The sequence below is a fragment of the Corvus hawaiiensis genome, chromosome 6 (genome assembly GCF_020740725.1).
Source record: "Corvus hawaiiensis isolate bCorHaw1 chromosome 6, bCorHaw1.pri.cur, whole genome shotgun sequence".
Taxonomy (NCBI): Eukaryota; Metazoa; Chordata; class Aves; order Passeriformes; family Corvidae; genus Corvus; species Corvus hawaiiensis.
Window position 1 is genome coordinate 27,401,826 of NC_063218.1, and position 19,156 is coordinate 27,420,981.

The window sequence follows — 19,156 nt, forward strand, 5'->3', positions numbered from 1 at the left end:
TCTAGCATGGATAAAAAACACCAGGGATTTCAGTGTGAATGTTAACCCACCAAACTCCTCAGAATTTGCTCCTTTTGAAAACCTTGTAAAACAAATACTAGATGAAACAGAAGTGGCTTTACAGAATTCATAGAACCTGCTTTACAAGTATAAAGAATGTGTTCTATTTATCTGCATGTGTAAGTAATTAAAATTCAAAGCATTAACATGAATAGTAAGAATAAGAAGAACTTTAATGAGTCCCTGTGGAGCACAGGCCAAGCTTGTTTGTTTGGCTAAAATCTTTCATAAATATAACTGCAGTGGAATTGTGCACACAAGAACAATAAAGCAGAGTAACTGCCTGGAAAAGAAAACCAAATAAAGGTGAACAAAGGAAAAAAGCATGAATAAATGTTAACTCCAGTGTAGCAAGTATAAATGAGAATTAGAGACAACTCTACCAGGATGTAGTGAGGAAGGCAGCTAAATAAGCATTTCTGTCTCTCAGCCACTGCCTTTATCTCCCACTTCATGCTTGTTTCATGTCACAAAATTGGGACAAAGGCAATAAAAGTAACTTGTGAAAAAATAACAGATGCATACCACAGCATCATACTGAAACGTACTCGAAGTCAAACCACTTTCACCAGATAACAACTGAACAGTCAGTCAAAAGAAGCTTCTCTGCAGTCCACTTCTGATGCTGTAAATGGACCTGAGTTGGCTTGTCAGACAAGAGTTTGCATCAAAGCAAGCTGTCCTCCCTCAGAGGAGCATCTTTTAACAACCTCGTAAGTCTTTTGAGTGCAAATTTTCCAAATATGCTCCAAGGACACAAAAGAAGTCAGTCACTCCAATCCCTGCTTGAACTGAAGGATTTGATTAACCATCCAGAACGTATTACCTTGAGACACATGACAAGGTTACATCTTGCTAACTCCATTGCATGGATTTTCAAACAGTTTGTGAGACAGCTCCCAGAGGGCTGTAATGCAGTACAGCTTTAAAGCACATGGAAATGAGAGATAGTTCTCTGTAAAATGTTACATTTTAACCTAAAACATAGCCCCTGAATCATAAACAACTTGGACACGCACAGAATAGGGCAGAAAACCTGGAGAAGTTAGAGTGAAAGTTGTCCCAGCGTATGCCTTCCGTGCTTACCTTCCGAGGCCTGAGAATACCCTTCATTAATCTGGCTGGATCCACAGCTGGCTCTCGGAGCACCTAGCTTTCAGCACTTCAGAGTCTAGCACAACATGGAGCTTTTAACTGGGACTTAGACTTCTCTTATGATGTGGGGAAAGACCTGATAACTAAAAAGTGGAAGTACAAAAAGCCCAGTCCTGGAAGCAAAAAGCAGACCAAACTGAGGGGTTGTGTCTGTGTGGGAATCATGGTCTTGAGACTGCTTCTGAAATTCAGTCTCCGACAGCCTGGCTCATAAAGTGGTTCTTTAGTTTCATCCTACCATTAAATGTCTGCAATGTTCATTTGAGACACAGAAGAGTTGTATCCAGATCCATTCTCTGCTTGCAACTCTTTGAACATTTTTTCCTACACAGGCTGCTTTAATTGCTTTTATAAAAACTGGGCTTGGAATTTTTGTTACAATTAACATTTATGTACATAACATTCAGTAAAGTATGATCAGAAAGGGGGAAAAAAACCAGTAAAAATGTTATTTTTACTTATTGCAAGTCAAAATATTAAAATCATTTCAACATGTAGTAAACGTAGACACAAAGCCACAGTAATGACTGCACCCACAAAACAAAACCTAATAATATTAATTTCAGTTATCTGCAGTGAAATGCACTGATGCAACACTGGAAATCTTCTAAATGGAAATAACATGCTCAGACACATCAGTTTATGATTCTCTCTATAAACAGGTTTTTTGCAATATTTACTTTTGTCAGCATCAGCTTGTCTGCAGACACTTTTGAATTGCAGCAGGATTCTGCAGTAAAAAAGCCTGAAGAATAATAAAACAAATAGCTTTCTCATTCAAGAGATTAGCCTCTAGCACACAAAACCTTTATTCCAGCTATAATACAATTCACATCTGGTTAAAAGAGATGTAATGCATAGAGAGGGTCTGTCCGTCATGCAGGCCTGATGCATTAAGTCTTTATTTTTCCTGTTTGCTGAGCTCTAAGGTTCAGCAGTAAATGCGAATGGAGGTCTCACAGACCTTTTCTTTTTTAGCTTAGAGGTCAAACCTACTGCATGAAATACAGGAAGGAAAAAAAACAACAAACCCAAACCTCTTTTTTTAAAACTAACCAGCGGTGAGGATTATTATTCTTATGTATTTTGTTAAACAGGGATAGTTGGTTTTTATGGTAAGGTCATTACTTAACACCAAGAAATTTTAGTGATTTGCCTCAGTTGCATTCCTGACAAAAATAAAGAAACAGTACCAACAGCAAGTTGGCATTTGTTTTCACAAAGATAATTACTTAAAGGGGCAGTAGTGAGTGTCTCACAGTGGTAGAGAAAGAGAAAAGATGTTTTCTTAAAAGTGCAGACTTGAACTATAGGCATAATAAGGACACCTCAAAGTAACAGCCAACACAAAAATATGTATAAATGCCATAAGTTCTATTTTACATCCTAACCACTACATATGCTTATTTTCTGACCATGAACAGGCTCAAACATAACCTTTTTTTAAATGACAAGGAGAAGTAATTAATTTAGAAACACAAAAATACTTATTTATCTATGCATATGGGTCAAATTCTTAGTAAAGTTCTCATGAACTAAGAGAAGAGATTAAGGAAGGTTTCAGTAGTAGCAGAACCAAGATTTTTAGCCAGCAAAAATGCAAGCAAATCCATCTGTGAGAAAAGAAAGCAAAACACCATGATAAAATATGAGCAAATGCTCAGTGGAGGCATGTGAGCACAGGCAAACTGGGACAGAGTGAAGAAAGGAGCAGAGGTGTTGGAACTCTGCAGGGGTCAGTTCTCCCGGGGCACACTCGGCCGCTTTGTTCACAGGGCTGGCAATATGCCAGCTCCCAGATGTTAACCTGGAGATCTGAGCCATGACACAAAACCTCAGAGGGAAGGCATCCTGTCCTCCTTTCCACACAACACAAGCACTCGGGGCTGTGTGCCTCCTGGTCTTTAGCTGTCTATAATGAACTTGTCTGCTGTCTTAAGGCACAGCTGTCTGCTGGGCCATTGACTCAGGTGTGTCCTGTCCCCTGGCAAACATTTTGTGGCTGGAGGGCTGCAGCCAATACAAACCATCATCTCAACAGACAGCCAAGTGGCAGAGAGAGAAGGAATTCGCATGATGTTGCTCAACAACTTCTGTATGCACAAGGTCTGCAAGGGCTCTGCTTGATTTGTTGTCCAAGCTGCTGATCAGCATTGCTGAGCAGAATCTCTCAGAAGGAGAGAAAGGAAGAAGCCATTCAGACTGAAAACATGAGCATCACTCCTACATCTAATTCAGCCTGAGAAGACCTGAAACTGTCAGTGAATGCTTTCAATGATGAACATCAAGTTGTGCAAATTGAGTTCTGTATGATTAAGACAAGAAACCTGAAAACTGGCCAAAGTATTTTAATCAAATAGGAAAGTAATTTTCTTAGAATGGTTCAAGCAGGTCTGATTTTTTAAAGTGATAAATTCATTTTAAAAGAAGTAACTTTCATAGATCAAACAATTAGGGCTTCATTTTAAAATAAATTAAAACTTTACTTTTAACACATTATTACTGAAAGCTGTGTACTGAAGTATTTCACAAATCCTATTGTGCTTCTGAAAGCATTATGCCATTTCATAGAGAACAGAAACATTTTGGGGTTTGTTTTTCATCTGCCTAGTTCTACACTTTCTTTTGCCTGCTTCATTGTTAAAAGAAATTCATTCACTGAGCTCTGAAGATCAACTGAAGGCAGCTTACTTGTGGTCCATTCACAGCACCAGGTCCACGGCTGGAAACCGCAGGCCACATCACACCTTCTCCTGCCTTCACAGGGAGCACACCAACACATGCCAGATGGAAAATCTCACTGCTCACACCCAAGCAGTGGGCTGCTGCTCAGAATAAAAAAACAACTTGCGGGCCAAATGAATAACACTAAACTCAGGTAGCAAGTCATCAGATCACCCAAACCACTGAAATGATGAAGGGAGCTTATCTAAACCACATTCCCAGAAGAGCCTTTGCTAGCCAAAAGAATTCACGTGTCCCTGTAATAGATATGGTATTTTTGTGCCTATTCAAAGCAGTGCAATGCAAAATAGACTTGCACTCTTCTCTTTCCACTCCAAACTGAAAGACACCTGATCTTCCGTAACATGAGCAGTACCCAGTAAAGCCTCTCAGTTCCCAGACACATGTTAAAAAATTCCAGTTGTGTGACATAATTTGGGTGCAGTGGTCCAGAGGGACCAGGGCACAGCACAGCATGGAGGGTCCAAGCTCCCAAGGGCTTTGTTGGGTCCTGGTTCCCTGGGCTCTCCTCACCATATTGTCTTTTGTCTGGAGACCACATGGGCAGCACTATTTCTGGGAGGCATTTATTTTGTTCCCTGTGGTGAATGCCCCTCTGTGGGTAAAGCACCCTCTCTGAGATGCTCTTTGCTCTTGGTAGTGCTATGGTTATTGTGATTTTTGTAAACTGTTATTCCAATTTATAATGTCTCCTTATTGTTTCTTCATTAACAGAAGGGGCAGGGGGAGAAAGGGAGAAGCTTGAGTGGGGTTTAATTTTCCAACTGGATTTTAAACCACTCCAATGTACTAGCTCTGTCTCAGTGGCTTTGCAATCAATTGGTCCTATGGTTATCCCACACTTTTGCCAATAAAACCTTCACATTCAAACCACAAATTATTGCATTTCTAGGACAATATACGGTGCATTCTGTATCAGATGATGTGTGCATAGCTGAATGTAAATACATCATCAAGAACATTAGAGAAATATGCTTCCTAATAGGATATTTTTCTTAAAGCAATCCTTTCATGTTATTACCTGTTACAGGTGTATAGTAAGTTGTTTGCCTTGTCATTTAAGAAACTGTTGCTTTGAGATTTTGGAATGCACTGTCAACACTGAAGGAACTGATACTGATATCACATTTCAAAACCAGCAAAACTTGATTAATGGCCTCTATTGCAATAAGGAATCACACTGCAGTGCTATGGACTTACATTTCCTATAAATGTAAAGAAAGTGAGAAGAATGAGAGGAGGACAGATGAGCATTTAAAAGGCCAGATCACAGACCTTCAGACAATGGTATTTATTGTACAAATTAAAGTTTTTGGATTTGGGGGCGGGGGGATAGTTGCTTTTATCTAGCCCTGGAACTGATGAAGGGAGCCATAAACTTAATAGTCAATAAACCTTATGGAAACATGACATTGAGTCTTAAATTAGCATGTACTAAATGAGACATTTATTATGGGATTCAGTGCCAAATATATTTGCATTGTTTGTAAAATGTCGCTTGTATCTTTGCAGACAAAGCTAAGAACACTGAAAGAATGTTTTCAGTTTTAGAACAAGGAGTTATAAAATGTTGATTAGGTACTCTGATAAATGGGAGGTATTTAAACATTTTGGATATACTGAAGTAATTCAGGCATGAAGACACCTAACTCACCCAACTATATTTCTCTCTTGAATGTTAGAAGCATCCAATAAAGAACAAACATTAATTCTTGAATCCTCACTGAACAAAGCAATTTTTGTTATTTCTTTAAAGCAAGGCAGCCATGATAATGGCATTTGCATTAAGTATACATGCTTTAAGAAGAGACACATCTATTCTCATCACTCAATTCAGTAACCATTTTAAAAGGCTGCCTTTGCTCTCACCCAGGCTTACTGTGTCTTTTGTGTTTTCCCTATCATCCTTCTCAATGACAGCATTAGATCACAGAGTTGCAGCATGATTTAATAGCGAGTGTTTCAGGAGCAATTAATAAGAAAGCCACCTGCCTCTCAATTCTCTGAAAGGCAGAATGCCTCATCCCACATCTCCCTGTCACTCATGCACCTACTGAGCGGTGCCTGTAGCACAGTGGTTCACACCACTTGAGCCCCTCAAGTGGACAGAAACACCCACAAAACTGTGCAATAGAGGAACAAACCAGTGTCCCTGAATGAAGGGTACTATTTTAAAAGGACAGTCTGGTAATAAAATCAGGGCCTATAGTATATTAGGCAAGGGGTTAATCAGCCTTACTTGTTATTTACACGACATAAGAGATATTAAATGGGGTGTCATTTGTACTCATAGAGTGATCAGGACTGTGCCCAGTTTGGACCACCAATATACTTAAAAGAAAGGCAACAAAAATACTACATAGGTTTTAAACAAAACTACAAAAAAACTTAAGAGATTGTGTTACTTGGACAAAGGTAAGAGTCATGGAAAGCAGTGAGAGAAAAATGGGCCACAGAAGTCTTCAAGCCTCTAAAGACCACCATAAAGGTGACAGTGATAAATATCCACCACATCCACTTGCAGTAGAACTAGAAGAATTCAGTTCATCTTGCAGTAAGGAAGACTTAGCTTGGCTACCTGGAAAATCTTTCTCCCCATAAGGCTACTGAATCACTAACATAAGACAGGGAGAAAACCGTGGAATCTATTTCACAGGTTTAGAAAAAAAGCATAGATCAATATCCAAACAAGAAGAATGATTACAATCTACATTTGAATATTCAATAATACTTATTATATAAAAATCTCTGGTGTGTCAAGAATTGTTTTATCTCAATAGTAGTGTAAATTTAAAAACCTAACAAGCGTATATGTATTGATTAAACAAGACAAATATACAGAAATAGTCAAACAAACCCATTTGCATAGCCTAGAGCTAGAACCCTTATATTAACACATGCAACCATTCCCACATTTCATACAGCCTTATTTTTACATCTTCACCTTTATTAACAACTAAGTTCTTCCTCCTTTGAAGACCTTTGCCTTAACTCTACTTCTTAACCATTTCCATATTTGGGTCCCTATTTTATGGCCTTTCTAAAATTATTATTAAATGTTAAATTATAATTAAATATATAACTCCGCCCCCCTGCCCCCAACCACACGTTTCTTAAACAATCTGTGCAGTCTCCACAACTTCCAGAATTTTGCTAGCAGGAACAACCAAATGGCCATAGAGGTCTACCACCTAGCAAGGGAAAACAGAAAGAAAGTAGGTCAGGGGGAAAAAAAGTGAGTGAAGATAAAATCATTTTAAGGTCTCTCAATTCTAAATGCAGTTCCTATGGCATCCTCATTCTTTCTAAAAATATACACAAAGTTACTGCCATCCTATTGGTATAGCATCCAATTAAATTTTGCCAATACGATTTACAAAACTCAGCATAATCCCAGCTATTGTACACTTATTACTGTACAGGTGTGGTCCCAAGAAGGTGCCAAATACCCCACAGCATGAAAACTTCCTTGTTCCAGAAACTTGTGACTTAAGCATAAGGCAAGAGACAACAGCTGGCTGTAGTAAATGGGTAACAGAGTGCAACAGTGGGTGACGTGATTCAGGCAAGGTCACTCTTTGCTACCTGTTTCTTTTGGGGAAGCAGAGAGGGCCGAGGATTTAAGCAGTAAGCTAGAAATATCATTTGCAGGTCTTCCAATAAACCAAAGGGCGTGATCAGAGCCCTAGATTTGAGAAGACCACCATACTTGTGCCCATGCATTTTTACACACATCTTTAAAACAACTATTTTTCAGAGTCAAAAGGGAAAAGGACTTCAATTATTTCCTGCTCAGTGAGTATGTGCACATGATGTCATGCACATATTTGAACTTTTCTTCCATTTACACAATTTATCTCCTACATCAATTAAAATCAGAAGGATGAGGGAAAGTTTGCAGTTGAGGAATAGAAGTGTGTTCCTTTAAGCCTCTTGAGGAAAAGGGCAAAGACTCACATTGCTGATGTGAAACAAGAGGATAGTTTTCTAAATTTTATTTTCAAAATCAGAGGGAGAGAACTTTTCCTCTGCAGTATTTAAAGAGAACAGTACACAGCCATTTACCAAAGGTTTCAAGGATACAACCGCATATGAAATGCCAGCCTTTGAGACTGTGCCCTGCCTAGAAACAAAATACTCGGCTACCCTCAGAGTGCCTGTAGGAACGATGCAGCTGGATCTCTTCCACAGAGAACAGGGGCAAATTCCCAATACAGAAACTCCCAGATTTTTCAGAAATTCATTCACCTTTATTTTCTCTGCTTCTTAAATACCAGCTGTATTGACAAAGCAAGGATGCTGTTCAGGAAGCAGAGAGACTAGAAGTTAATGCACTTAGAGCAAATTCGAGTTTTAGTTTCCAAGACAAGCTGGAAAACTCAACATGTTGTGCTATACATAGCTGAATCTGAGACATTTGGGGACACAGAGTTACTAGATTTTAATGAGCAAACTGCAGCGTCAGAGAGCCATTTTCATAACCCTCCGTGCACACATGCACGTATGTGAGACTTCCGCTGATCACGTCGGAGCCGTCTGCCGAGGACTTCACAAGTAAATAGAAACTTTCATTCCCTCCTCACTAACTGAACCTACATCAAAGCAGAAGTGCAACATTTCCATCCCCACTTAACTTCTACTTCACCTTTAAGGTGAAGAGCAGCATTTTAACAATAACACAACTTGCTCTACCTTTATCAGATTAACTCTAACCAAAAACTGTTTTCTGACAACACTCACTAAACCTTTTAATCTGAACTAATACTGCCATTGTGTCAGTATGATTTTGGGCATGTGTAGACATCATCTCTTTAAAAAAAACCAAACTGGGTACAGTCAGAAATGAAAATATAATGAATGCAGGAACACAGGTCTGCTAAGCATTTTTGAAAGATGGGTTAGAAAATATACATCTGGCATTTATATTCAGACAGAGTATGTCCTAAGACTATAAAACAGACTAAGATAGTCAGTCTTGTAGTCAAATTTCCAGTAAGGAAAAAAATTAAGACATGCTTTCATCTGCTCTACCTAATGCTTCTCTCTCTGGAAGTTACATTCACAGAACGGGTTCTCTTTCCTTTGTACATGGGTGCTCCAGATACTGCAGTTGCACTATTGCCAGTTGCAGTTGAAACCAAACTTCTGCCAATTCAGGCAAAAAAAGGTCACCCTAGTTGTTCTTTAACAATAAAGAATGTCAGCTCTCTCCTTTTTATATTCTCAGGAAGAAATCTGGATCTCTTTCACTCACCATCAGAATAATGAATAATCCAGGGCCTCCTGTATGCAGCTACTTCAACATAGATTTTTTTAAAACTAATACATGCAACTGTAGTTTAAAAATGGCATTAATATCCCTGCAAATAAAACACATTTAATGACTTAAAAAGAATCTAGCTGGTAGTCAGAAAATTATGTGGCCACTAGAAAAACTAATCAAAGATTATTGCCTTTAATATGAATATTTCACTGGTATTTCCAGAAGGTTACTTAGCTAATTCTAATAGTTTCTTTTAATAGTAAATTCTAACACCTCTCCAAAAGGGAAAAAAAAAAAAAAAGTTGTGCCAAATTCAACAATTTCTTTTTTTTTTTTAAAAAAAGGACAACCAGTCCAAAAAAACATCCCCATAGAAACTGTTGAGATTGGTTTTGGCCAACAATCTACATTCCTAAGAATTTTGTGAAGGTGGGAAACTCTCTTATCCTACATGAAGCCTTTTAAAGCCCTTGGGTTTTACACTGAAAGGGAAAAGGATTATGCAAACTGCCTTCAGCACCTCCTCATCAAGCACACAGCTAGACATTAGTTAAGAGCATTGCAGCAGTGGGAATGTGTCAGAACATGTTCTCATGTTAAAAAAACACAAACAGAGGCCTCTGAAAACCCTAGAATGGAAAGAATACCCACCATAAATATTTCCTTCCGGTCAGTTTAAAACTTCTCAGCTCTTAAAATCCCCACTCTATCGTGGTTTTCTTCAGATGAGCTAAGCTATTTGCACATCCTATTGGCTTGTATTTAGCACACTTTCTAGTAGTCCTTCACTTCAGCTGGACATGCAATATGTTGTCAAGAAGGCAATTGCTTACATCTTTTTTTGCTAGACAATTCTAATATAGAGATATTTATCATCCAGATCAGCACAGCAACAATCTTTTTACTACTATTCACTGCAAGAATAACTGTAGGTTTCCTTAAGGAGTACATCAGAAGGAAGGAGACTCACAAGTTTTAAGCTATTCTTTTTGTTTCTGAAGAAATTTTGCCATCCTAGGGCTCTGGGCATCTGTCCCATAAATTAATGCACAAAAACAAGTAACTGCCTGTAGACATTCGTTTTGGCCAACTCATCCTCACCAACTTTAGGGAGGAGAAAAAACAGGGTTTGTAGCAAGCTCAGAAGTTAAGAAACAAATTCTTATAGCGCAAAGGAAGAGAGCTGAGATCTAAAGCCAAGTACTCTCAAATGAGAAAGCCCAGCAGCCTGCAGGAGAATCCTTTCTTCATATTGACAGAACTCTAGCTGAGTAGCTCTGCCATTTTGGGGAGGGTCAGGGTGTGTATAGGGAGAGAAAGTAAATAAAGAAGAATGAAGGAAGGGAAAGAATAGCGTTTCAGGAAATCAGACTCAATCCATTTACAGATCAGTACCTAAAAACCACATTTATTACAGCAAATGTTTTAAGTAAAATAATGGATATGGGGCAGTAGTCAAAATCCAAAGGGAGCTATGGGACCCTTCCCTTCAGTTTATGAAAAGCGCATAGCCTTGGAGAAAAACAGAAGCATCCAGCTCCTCCCAGTACTCTGAATACTACAACAGGACATAGATGTCTGCATTGCCTTTTAGTGTGCTTGGTGTCAAATTTTTTGCTCATTTCCCATTGGGGTCAGAGCTCAGCTTTGACAATCACATTACATGCATGCCAGTTTATCCCCCTCCTGAAGAACAAAAAAGAAAACAAACAAAACAAAGTATTAAGTTTCGAACTACAGCCATGACTGAGAATTTCTTCTGCAATTCACTCTGCCACAGTCTTCCAAATGATTCCAGCAGGATTTACATCTTCATAGACTGCTTCAATACCTTCATTGAATGACCTGGGCATTTACCTCATGGTGTCACTATCATGCTACAAAAACACACCTCTGACAGATAACAGTTCAGTCCTCTGATTTTTCTTAGAAATGGTTTTCTTTGAAGAGAGGAAACAAAGTAACACTTGATAGTGCTGTGCACAATCCCAAGGAGAATGGAGCTTGATTTCTACTTCCTCAGAAGTATTTCAGGTCAGATAATCTTTGTATCCTCTAAAAATCACCTGGACCTGCAGATTGTGGTGGTAATACCACTCTAAACTATTTTAAAGTAAAAACCAACAAAACTCTCAGGCCAGCACACTTCAGGAGAAGGAATGCTGATGAACAATTTAAGGCTCATATATATGTCCCCACTGCTTTGGTGTGCCAAATTCAGTTGAAGGCCACATGCTAATCCACAACTCTGTGGGGCCAAAACTCCACGCTGGACATAGGGAACTTTATGCCCCAAACTCTAAGAATAACACTGACCCTTGAGGTCAGAGACAAGGGTATAGAGGGAAGAGTTTTTCAATCTCCTCCTCCCTCTTACACTATCAGTGGAAGGCTTAAAACCACCCTACACACAAATTTCTAGCAAAGAAAGGAAGCCCAGTTGAGATGAGCATCTTCATCTCATCGATGTACTAAGAGCTCGTATTTATCCTTCACCATTTTTAATGGTTTCCTAGCTGGTCTTTCCAGCACTCTTTTATAAAAAGCAGGTTAGGATATGGAAAGGGATCACCCCAATATATACCTGCTAGTGATCAGAAATCTCCAGACATGGACAAGTCCATCCCCAAAACTGCAAATGAGTACACACATAAAAGTGCAGACAAAAGGGGACAAAAGAGTATCGTCAGACTTTTATAAACCTTATGTGGGACCTGGTCTGTTTTATAGGAGACAAGTAGTATGATCATGTTATAAATTTTAAGTTTTGGCTTTAAGTCAAAAAGAAGAGTAAAGAAAGCAGTTATCTGTGAAAATAAACTTTCCAACTCATAAGAGTTACATCAAGAACATAAAATCAGGCTTGTGTGACCACAAGATAATATGGTAACAAAATTAAACCATTAGAGCTAGACAATTCACCAACACAGTATCAAAATTAGGTGTAACTGTTGACATTCATTTTTCAAAATTTAACGTGTGAGTTGTAAGCAATATTTACCTGTAGCAGGCTGGCCCCCTTTACTATACTAAAACCCCTGCATCAACATCCACTTCTTTACTAAGCTAAAAAAAGTATATGTACATACATAGATATTTCAATAATCAACCATGGACATTTCATTCCTGATATTTATTTGCTACACTCTATTTTTAATAATTTCATCTAAATATTTTCAGAGACAGCTGTTCAAAGTTCAATTTTTTTTTTTTGAGGTTTCTTGATCTCTTCTTCATTCCCAACTGGCACAGCATCAGTATGACCAAGGGCTGTCACTACAGAAACTCAGGTTACACTGTCAAGTACTGAGTGGAGTCTTCAAGGGGAGACCGTGACACCTGCACTTTATAACAGTGCAACTTGGGTTTTTTCTATTTGCTTCATCAACTGATTGCACTCAGTGTCAGTTAACTCAAAACTAACCACTCCATACGTTTCCTACTTCAGTAAAACACTGCAAAAGCAATTTAGGGGCCCCTGACAATTCTCACCAGTGACAAAGCTGAGAACTGCAGGAATTGACGAGAACAGCCACCTCACTTCTTGAGTTGTGAAGCAGAAAGAGCTACAAGAACAGATAGATTGTGATACCATAATTTTGGGGGCAATACAAGCTACGGCTACACTGCAGAAATTGGTCAGTCACATAAGCAGCCAGAGGTACTCTGCAAGTCAGTGCATCTAACCCTGAAGCACTGACATGCAGTCATTTGCTAGACTCACCACAAGATTTCCTTTCCATCCTTTCTCAAATCAAACAGCTTCTAAGTAGAAGAAACAACAGTCTTTGTTAGTATCACATTGTAAAACAAAAAAAAAACCCCAGGTGCTGCACTGCAGGCCTTCAGTGAAACTATTTAATTTTCTCTATTTTCTAAATCACACCAAATAAAAATCAGTAATGGTCAAATTATTACTAATCAATTATACTAAACCCTGTTCTGCAATATAAAAGCACTATGAGGTCAGCTGGGCATCAATAACACTCAGTTCAGCAACAAAAGTGCCAGCTCTAAATACACATGCATTGTATTCCATAAGGAAGATGAGAAACACATGGGAAACAGCCATAAGATGCACCAGCTACACACTTGGGAAAGAAATTATCAGTAAGGAAAGGCAGGAAGTGTTCAGTTCACTAGCTATGATGACAGATTAACTTCATCTCTTTCTGATTCCATGGAAACTATGAATTAGGTGAAGAACTGAATTTGACACAAGTGAACACTGATGTTACACTTTGGTTTTCTGGGTTAGCTACTCTCAGAAACTTGAGTCTGAACAGCACATTATACTTCAGTCAGATTCAGTAGAGCTGTGTTTTGATACAGCAATCCAAATAACTGAGATTTACACGTAATTTACTCAGTGTGCAAGATGAATCCTATTTGAGATTAAAGTGCTCCAGTATCTGAATGTGTTATGATATACATATAAATATATATAGATATGTATATATATAATAAGTATAATAAAACCTGAACAGTGTTCAGATTTGAAGAGTGTCAGGAAGGTTGTGCAGTTACTTCTGCAGCAGCCGTATACTCAAGATGTTCTGAAGAAACAAAGCAAGCACAGACACTGCAAACATGAGAACTAAAACCAGTACTACTATCAAAGCTGCATTTATCCCATATCATTAGCAGAATTATCACCAGTAATGTACAACTCTGATGACTTAAAGCTGACCTTAAAAGCCCACCGCTGTTACTTCAGGTTTTAAAATTCCACAGGAAAAATAAATTTAAGAGACCCATGAGAGAAAGCCTCCCACCCAAGAAAAACTTAAAACACACACTGCACTCACTTTAGCAAGATTTACTGCTAAATTTCATTTCTGTGTCTGTGAAAGATGGGGTGCTTCTGCCTTTAAAAATTTAGTAGGCAACTAAACTGAACATTATACACAGTAAGCATCTTATTATTTTATTCGTTGCATCTTTTATACAGAATAAGCTTCACTGATATTTAATTCACTGCAGTATTCTCCTGATGTAGCAATAAAAGATTACATTATAAACAAAGAACAAAATTTTGACTTGAATTTTTTTTTAAATGTGTGCAATTTTTGCAATTGACAAACAGCATCACAATTACTGAAAAAAAAAAATGAAAGAAGCACATAAACTATGGCTCATTTTTTAATCTCCAATTGATAGTTTTTCTATGTTTATCATAAATATGGGAAGCTAAACTCCAGCAACTAAAAAGAGACATACCTATAAATTCCTAGCAACCAGGATTCAAATAAAGGAGAAAACATACAACAACAACAAAGTTTCTTTTCACTTAAGTTGACATCTGCAATCTATTTACACTATATGAGTTTAAATTCCACAAGATCATGAAGGGTAAGGAATTTTGAAATAACCTGTTAAGCATTACTTAAAATGGCACTTTTGTAACTCAGGTCTGGGATTTTAGAATTGCTGAAACAGTGAAAGACAATACACTGCAGTATGTCTATATCATTATAACATAAAAAAGAAACTACTCCATAAAGTGTCACTGAGATGGCTCGATCAAGTAATATACATTTGTATATTCATCAAGATAGATATTACGGTAAAAATGCTCACATTAAAAAATATAGTTATTATTGTTTGGATTTTCATTAAAACTAGAAGGGACTACATGAGCCAAAGTATGAGGAATTTGGATAAACTGACATGCTTCCTCATTTTATAGCACTAATAAAAATAATATTAGAGAAAGCTCTATTATAAATCTTTAATAACCACAGTTTAATTTCCTAGTATATTTTAAAAACTTTACTATGTGGGTGTATGTGCATGCATGTCTGCATAAACACACAAACAGATAAAAAACCTCAAAGTGTATCTATTACACATACACACATATCCACATTCCTGCATACAACACTTCCATAATGCAAACAGTACGCAGGGACTCTTCCATGCGACAACCAGGTGCCGCATGCCACGCTTTCTTATTTCTCTATGTTTATCCAGTAAATGTAATAACACTTCCATATTTGGCTGAATGTCAGTGTAAAGATTCTTAAAAATAATGGTGATTTAGCCATAACATCATACACGAAGAAATGATACTGCAAATACTGCTGATCAAAAGTTCAGCATGAAAGTTCATCATGAAAATGGAATGTAAAGTATTCTAAAAATTAGTATTCAAAGATTAGTTAAGTATTATGGCAAAAAACTTGCAATTTATAGAAAGTTTAAAATGTAATTCACATTACGAAGACTGGAGATACTTTATAGATGGAATTTTTAAATATGGATATGACTGGCATTTATTTTTAAGCTTACTTCTATTAGAAATACACTTGTTTCCTGTACAGGTGATGCTTTGTCTATGCCATATACAGTAGAAAAATAAATTCTTTAGCAACCTAGAAATAGTTTATAAAAACTCTTGAAGTTTCATTTTCTTTGCTAAACATGCCAAGATTAGACTGAAAACTATAAATAAAAGCTATATAGACAACAGGTAAAGTAGAACAAGTTAGAAATGCTACAATTTACAGGACAGACTTTATTGGACTATTAGCTCCTGTGTGCTTTGCAATAGGAATAGGGTTGACTTTTCTTTTTTATGTTTTCTTAAAAAAGATAATTACTTGCAAGAATATAACACAATATCAAGATAATTTATAATATACATGTACTTCAAACAGCAGCCAGGTTTATGGTATCTTAGTAATCTAGAATGATAATCCAAGTCATTAGAAGTACAATACCTAGGACATAAGTGGGAAAGGCAATTTTTATTTTGGGGAAATGGAGCAAATCAATCTCTTAATAAAAGCCTTAATTCTCAAAATCATCTATTTACTATAATACATACAAGACGATCTTAAATCTTGTTATAAGTGAAGATTACAACAGTGACCATCATAAAGCTTTTTTTTTTAAAACTACACAAAACATTCTAGCAGCTGAATGAGAAATAAACTTTCTTCTTTGCAGACCTAAAAAGGTACATTTTGAGCATGAAAGAAAAAAAGCTGCTGTGAAAAGTCTCACAGGTAGTGTTTATCTATGGTCTCCCCTTTGCTACAATTTGTAACCTTCTAATTTTTTTACCACTATCAAAATATTTAACCAAAAGATTTGTTTAAATTAAGCAGCATTCTTTTACAGCAAAATTGGTACCAATATAAAAGTAAAATAAATGAAAAAAAAAGATAATTTAAAAATATGGTGAAAAAAAAAGAGTCATTTGAAATTTTAGTACAACATACCACAGGAAAAAAATATGAATACAAGTTTATGTGATTTTATATATACACACTCCAAAGAGGTTAATTGTCAGTACCCAAAGTATTTATTGCTATGTATTAGCAATGCATTTTTGTATATCTTTAGAGGGTCACATAAAAATAGATTTAAAGAATAGATTAATTGAAGTCCTAGATTAAAACATTGTTTGGTTTAGAGAATTTTACTACAACAAAAATCATGTTTATGTATGAAAAGTTATATAACCTTATACGAAAATGTCATGAACTATTTTCTAAACACTACATGTATTCCCAAGTGGGAAAAATTAAAATATCTAAAATATATTAGATTAAGTTTACAAGACCGTCAATGATCTTTTAAACATGCAGCTGTTTACAGAATTAACAGTTTTACAAAATGTTTAGTTCAGTAATGGAACATAAAGAAATAAGTAGGCAACATCAAAATTTTTGTACAATATTTGAAACTCACTTTTACAACAAGCATGTCCTTGGTATTGTGCTGTAAGAAATAATAAGCAAGTTCACCCACCCTTAAACTGTCCACAGGTTTACTTATAAGTAAAGATGGATGGTGAAGGATCGTAAAATTCTCAACAGTGCATTTTGCATTCTTCCATAAACCACCCTAAGCATAAAGTCACATAAGTAGCCAGGAGATTACAAAATGAACTATAGCTGGGCTTTAGTTGTTTACACAGAATGCTTGAATGTGAAGCAAATTGCCAAAAATAGCATGTTAAATAACAAAAACCAGCCATAAAGCAGGCTGTAAGCACTGAATGTTTCATAAATGTAATTTTTTTTAATCATTTCATTTCTATAGAAAAATTTTATTCACAATATATTGTGACAAACCGTCACAGGAATGATCTAGTGATTGCAATAAGGTATCATGCAGCAGCAGCTTTGTACTTTATAGCTATTTTTTGCTTTTAAAAATTAAACCTCTCCAGTCATGCTTATCACATAGTTTTTATCTGCAGCGTGTACAAATGAGGAGCACAGTACGGGATATAACAAAAAGATGTCCAATCAGCTGGATGGGAATTATTTTTCATAAATATGAAGTACATTACTGTATCCTGAAACATGCATGTCTATAGCTTGTCTCTACTGTCCAGCGCCAGGCTGCCTGCAATCATCTTCTGTCTATATAATACCGAGAGGGTCTGCTGGTAACTGCGACTGTATCAGCTGAGGCTGCAGCGGGGGTGGCAGCTGCAGGGGTACCATGGGTTCCACCATCTGCACTGGGTTGGAAGGCGGTGGCTGACAAGCCACTGGGTTAGGTGCTTCTACAATCTCCCCGTTGTAAAAGAAAAACTGACATTGTTGAATGAAGGTCTCTATAACCGACTGGTGGATTTTGGTGGTAGAAAGAAACTCTCTGTTTTCAAAATCAGGTCTCATCAAAGTAGGCCAGAAACAAATCGATAAGTTATCAGCAGTCATAAAGTTGGTCTTATATTGCTGACTAACCCTGAAATGAGAATGATACACACAGCGTGAATTAAAACCAGTATGCAATCCACTAGAAATATTCTCATCACGCTCTAACTGTAGGCATCATTACTAAACAATCTCAAGATTTTTGCTCCTTTCCTCCAGCAATCCATTAAAACAATTGTGCTGGAATACTTTATGCAATTATGCAGAAGAAAATTCAGAAACCATGCTGTTTCCAGATTTGGATAGTTAACTAATATAAATCTGATTAAGCTTTTAATCAAGAAAGAAATTCAACATTCCACCAGCATTTTGAACTGACAATAATAAACAAACTGAAACAAGTTATTCACTTATCTGAATTCATTATTGCAATAGTATTACAAAAAAAAAAACAAAAACAAACATCCAAAGAATAACAAACCATCCTGTTACCAAATTTATCACCTACAAGTAAATGCCTCCTCAGAAAAAACAAAATGCTTTTCAGAGTAATAGGCTACAAAGAGCCTGGATATTTTGTTTTCTAAAATATTCTGCATTCTAAACCAACATCACAATTTTATCAAGAAGTAATTACTGAGAGATACATTAAAAAGCATGTGTTAATACATCTGAAAAACACCTAAGATACACATTCAGCTGGCAACATGCATTTTCTGTATTACAGTACACATCACAAAGGCAATAGACCTACAATTGTCCTGTAGAAATAGAAAATAAAACTTCAGAAATTTGTCAGTTACAATTTTGATGATTAACAAGAGCAGCCCACAAGAAATTCTGACAGCTGGCTGTAGCCCATAGATTCAAAAGCTGTGAAAGTCATAGTAAACACTAGAATTAACACTATAAGAAAATATTTCCACTCATTTACAATGCATGTATCCTGGTAACTATAAAGCATAAAAAATAGTGTGAAGGTATACAAATACTGCCTCTCAATCTGTTTTGAGTAAGTTTGGTCAAAAGGACATTTGGATACTATTTCTGAATGGCAGTAACATTGATAATCTCTTTGCTAAAAAATTACATTTTAAATTAATTTACAGATAAAAGAATAAATGTAAGCTACATTTTGCTTAGCATTATTATTAACATGCTGTATCTCCACAATCATTACACCCAATAAATGAAGCAATGGGAACCTATGGCTAGAGGTCAGAATAAACAGAAAGGCATTGCACCTCGTCCCCAACAACAGCTCACTATCAGATTAAACAAAATCAACAATCAACTGTATACCCTCCTGTGCTTC

General features: G+C 36.7%; 1 protein-coding gene across 2 annotated transcripts in view; it reads right to left on the reverse strand.

Moving 5' to 3' along the window:
• Positions 1-14,129: 14,129 nt before the first annotated feature.
• ARHGAP5 (Rho GTPase activating protein 5) overlaps positions 14,130-19,156 on the reverse strand; it is a 47,756-nt gene continuing 42,729 nt past the window's right edge. For both annotated transcript variants that reach the window (XM_048305782.1, XM_048305783.1), the window contains one exon: positions 14,130-17,932. In XM_048305782.1, coding sequence (XP_048161739.1) covers positions 17,602-17,932 — 331 coding nt within the window. In that variant the 3' untranslated portion in view covers positions 14,130-17,601. The remainder of the gene's footprint in view (positions 17,933-19,156) is intronic.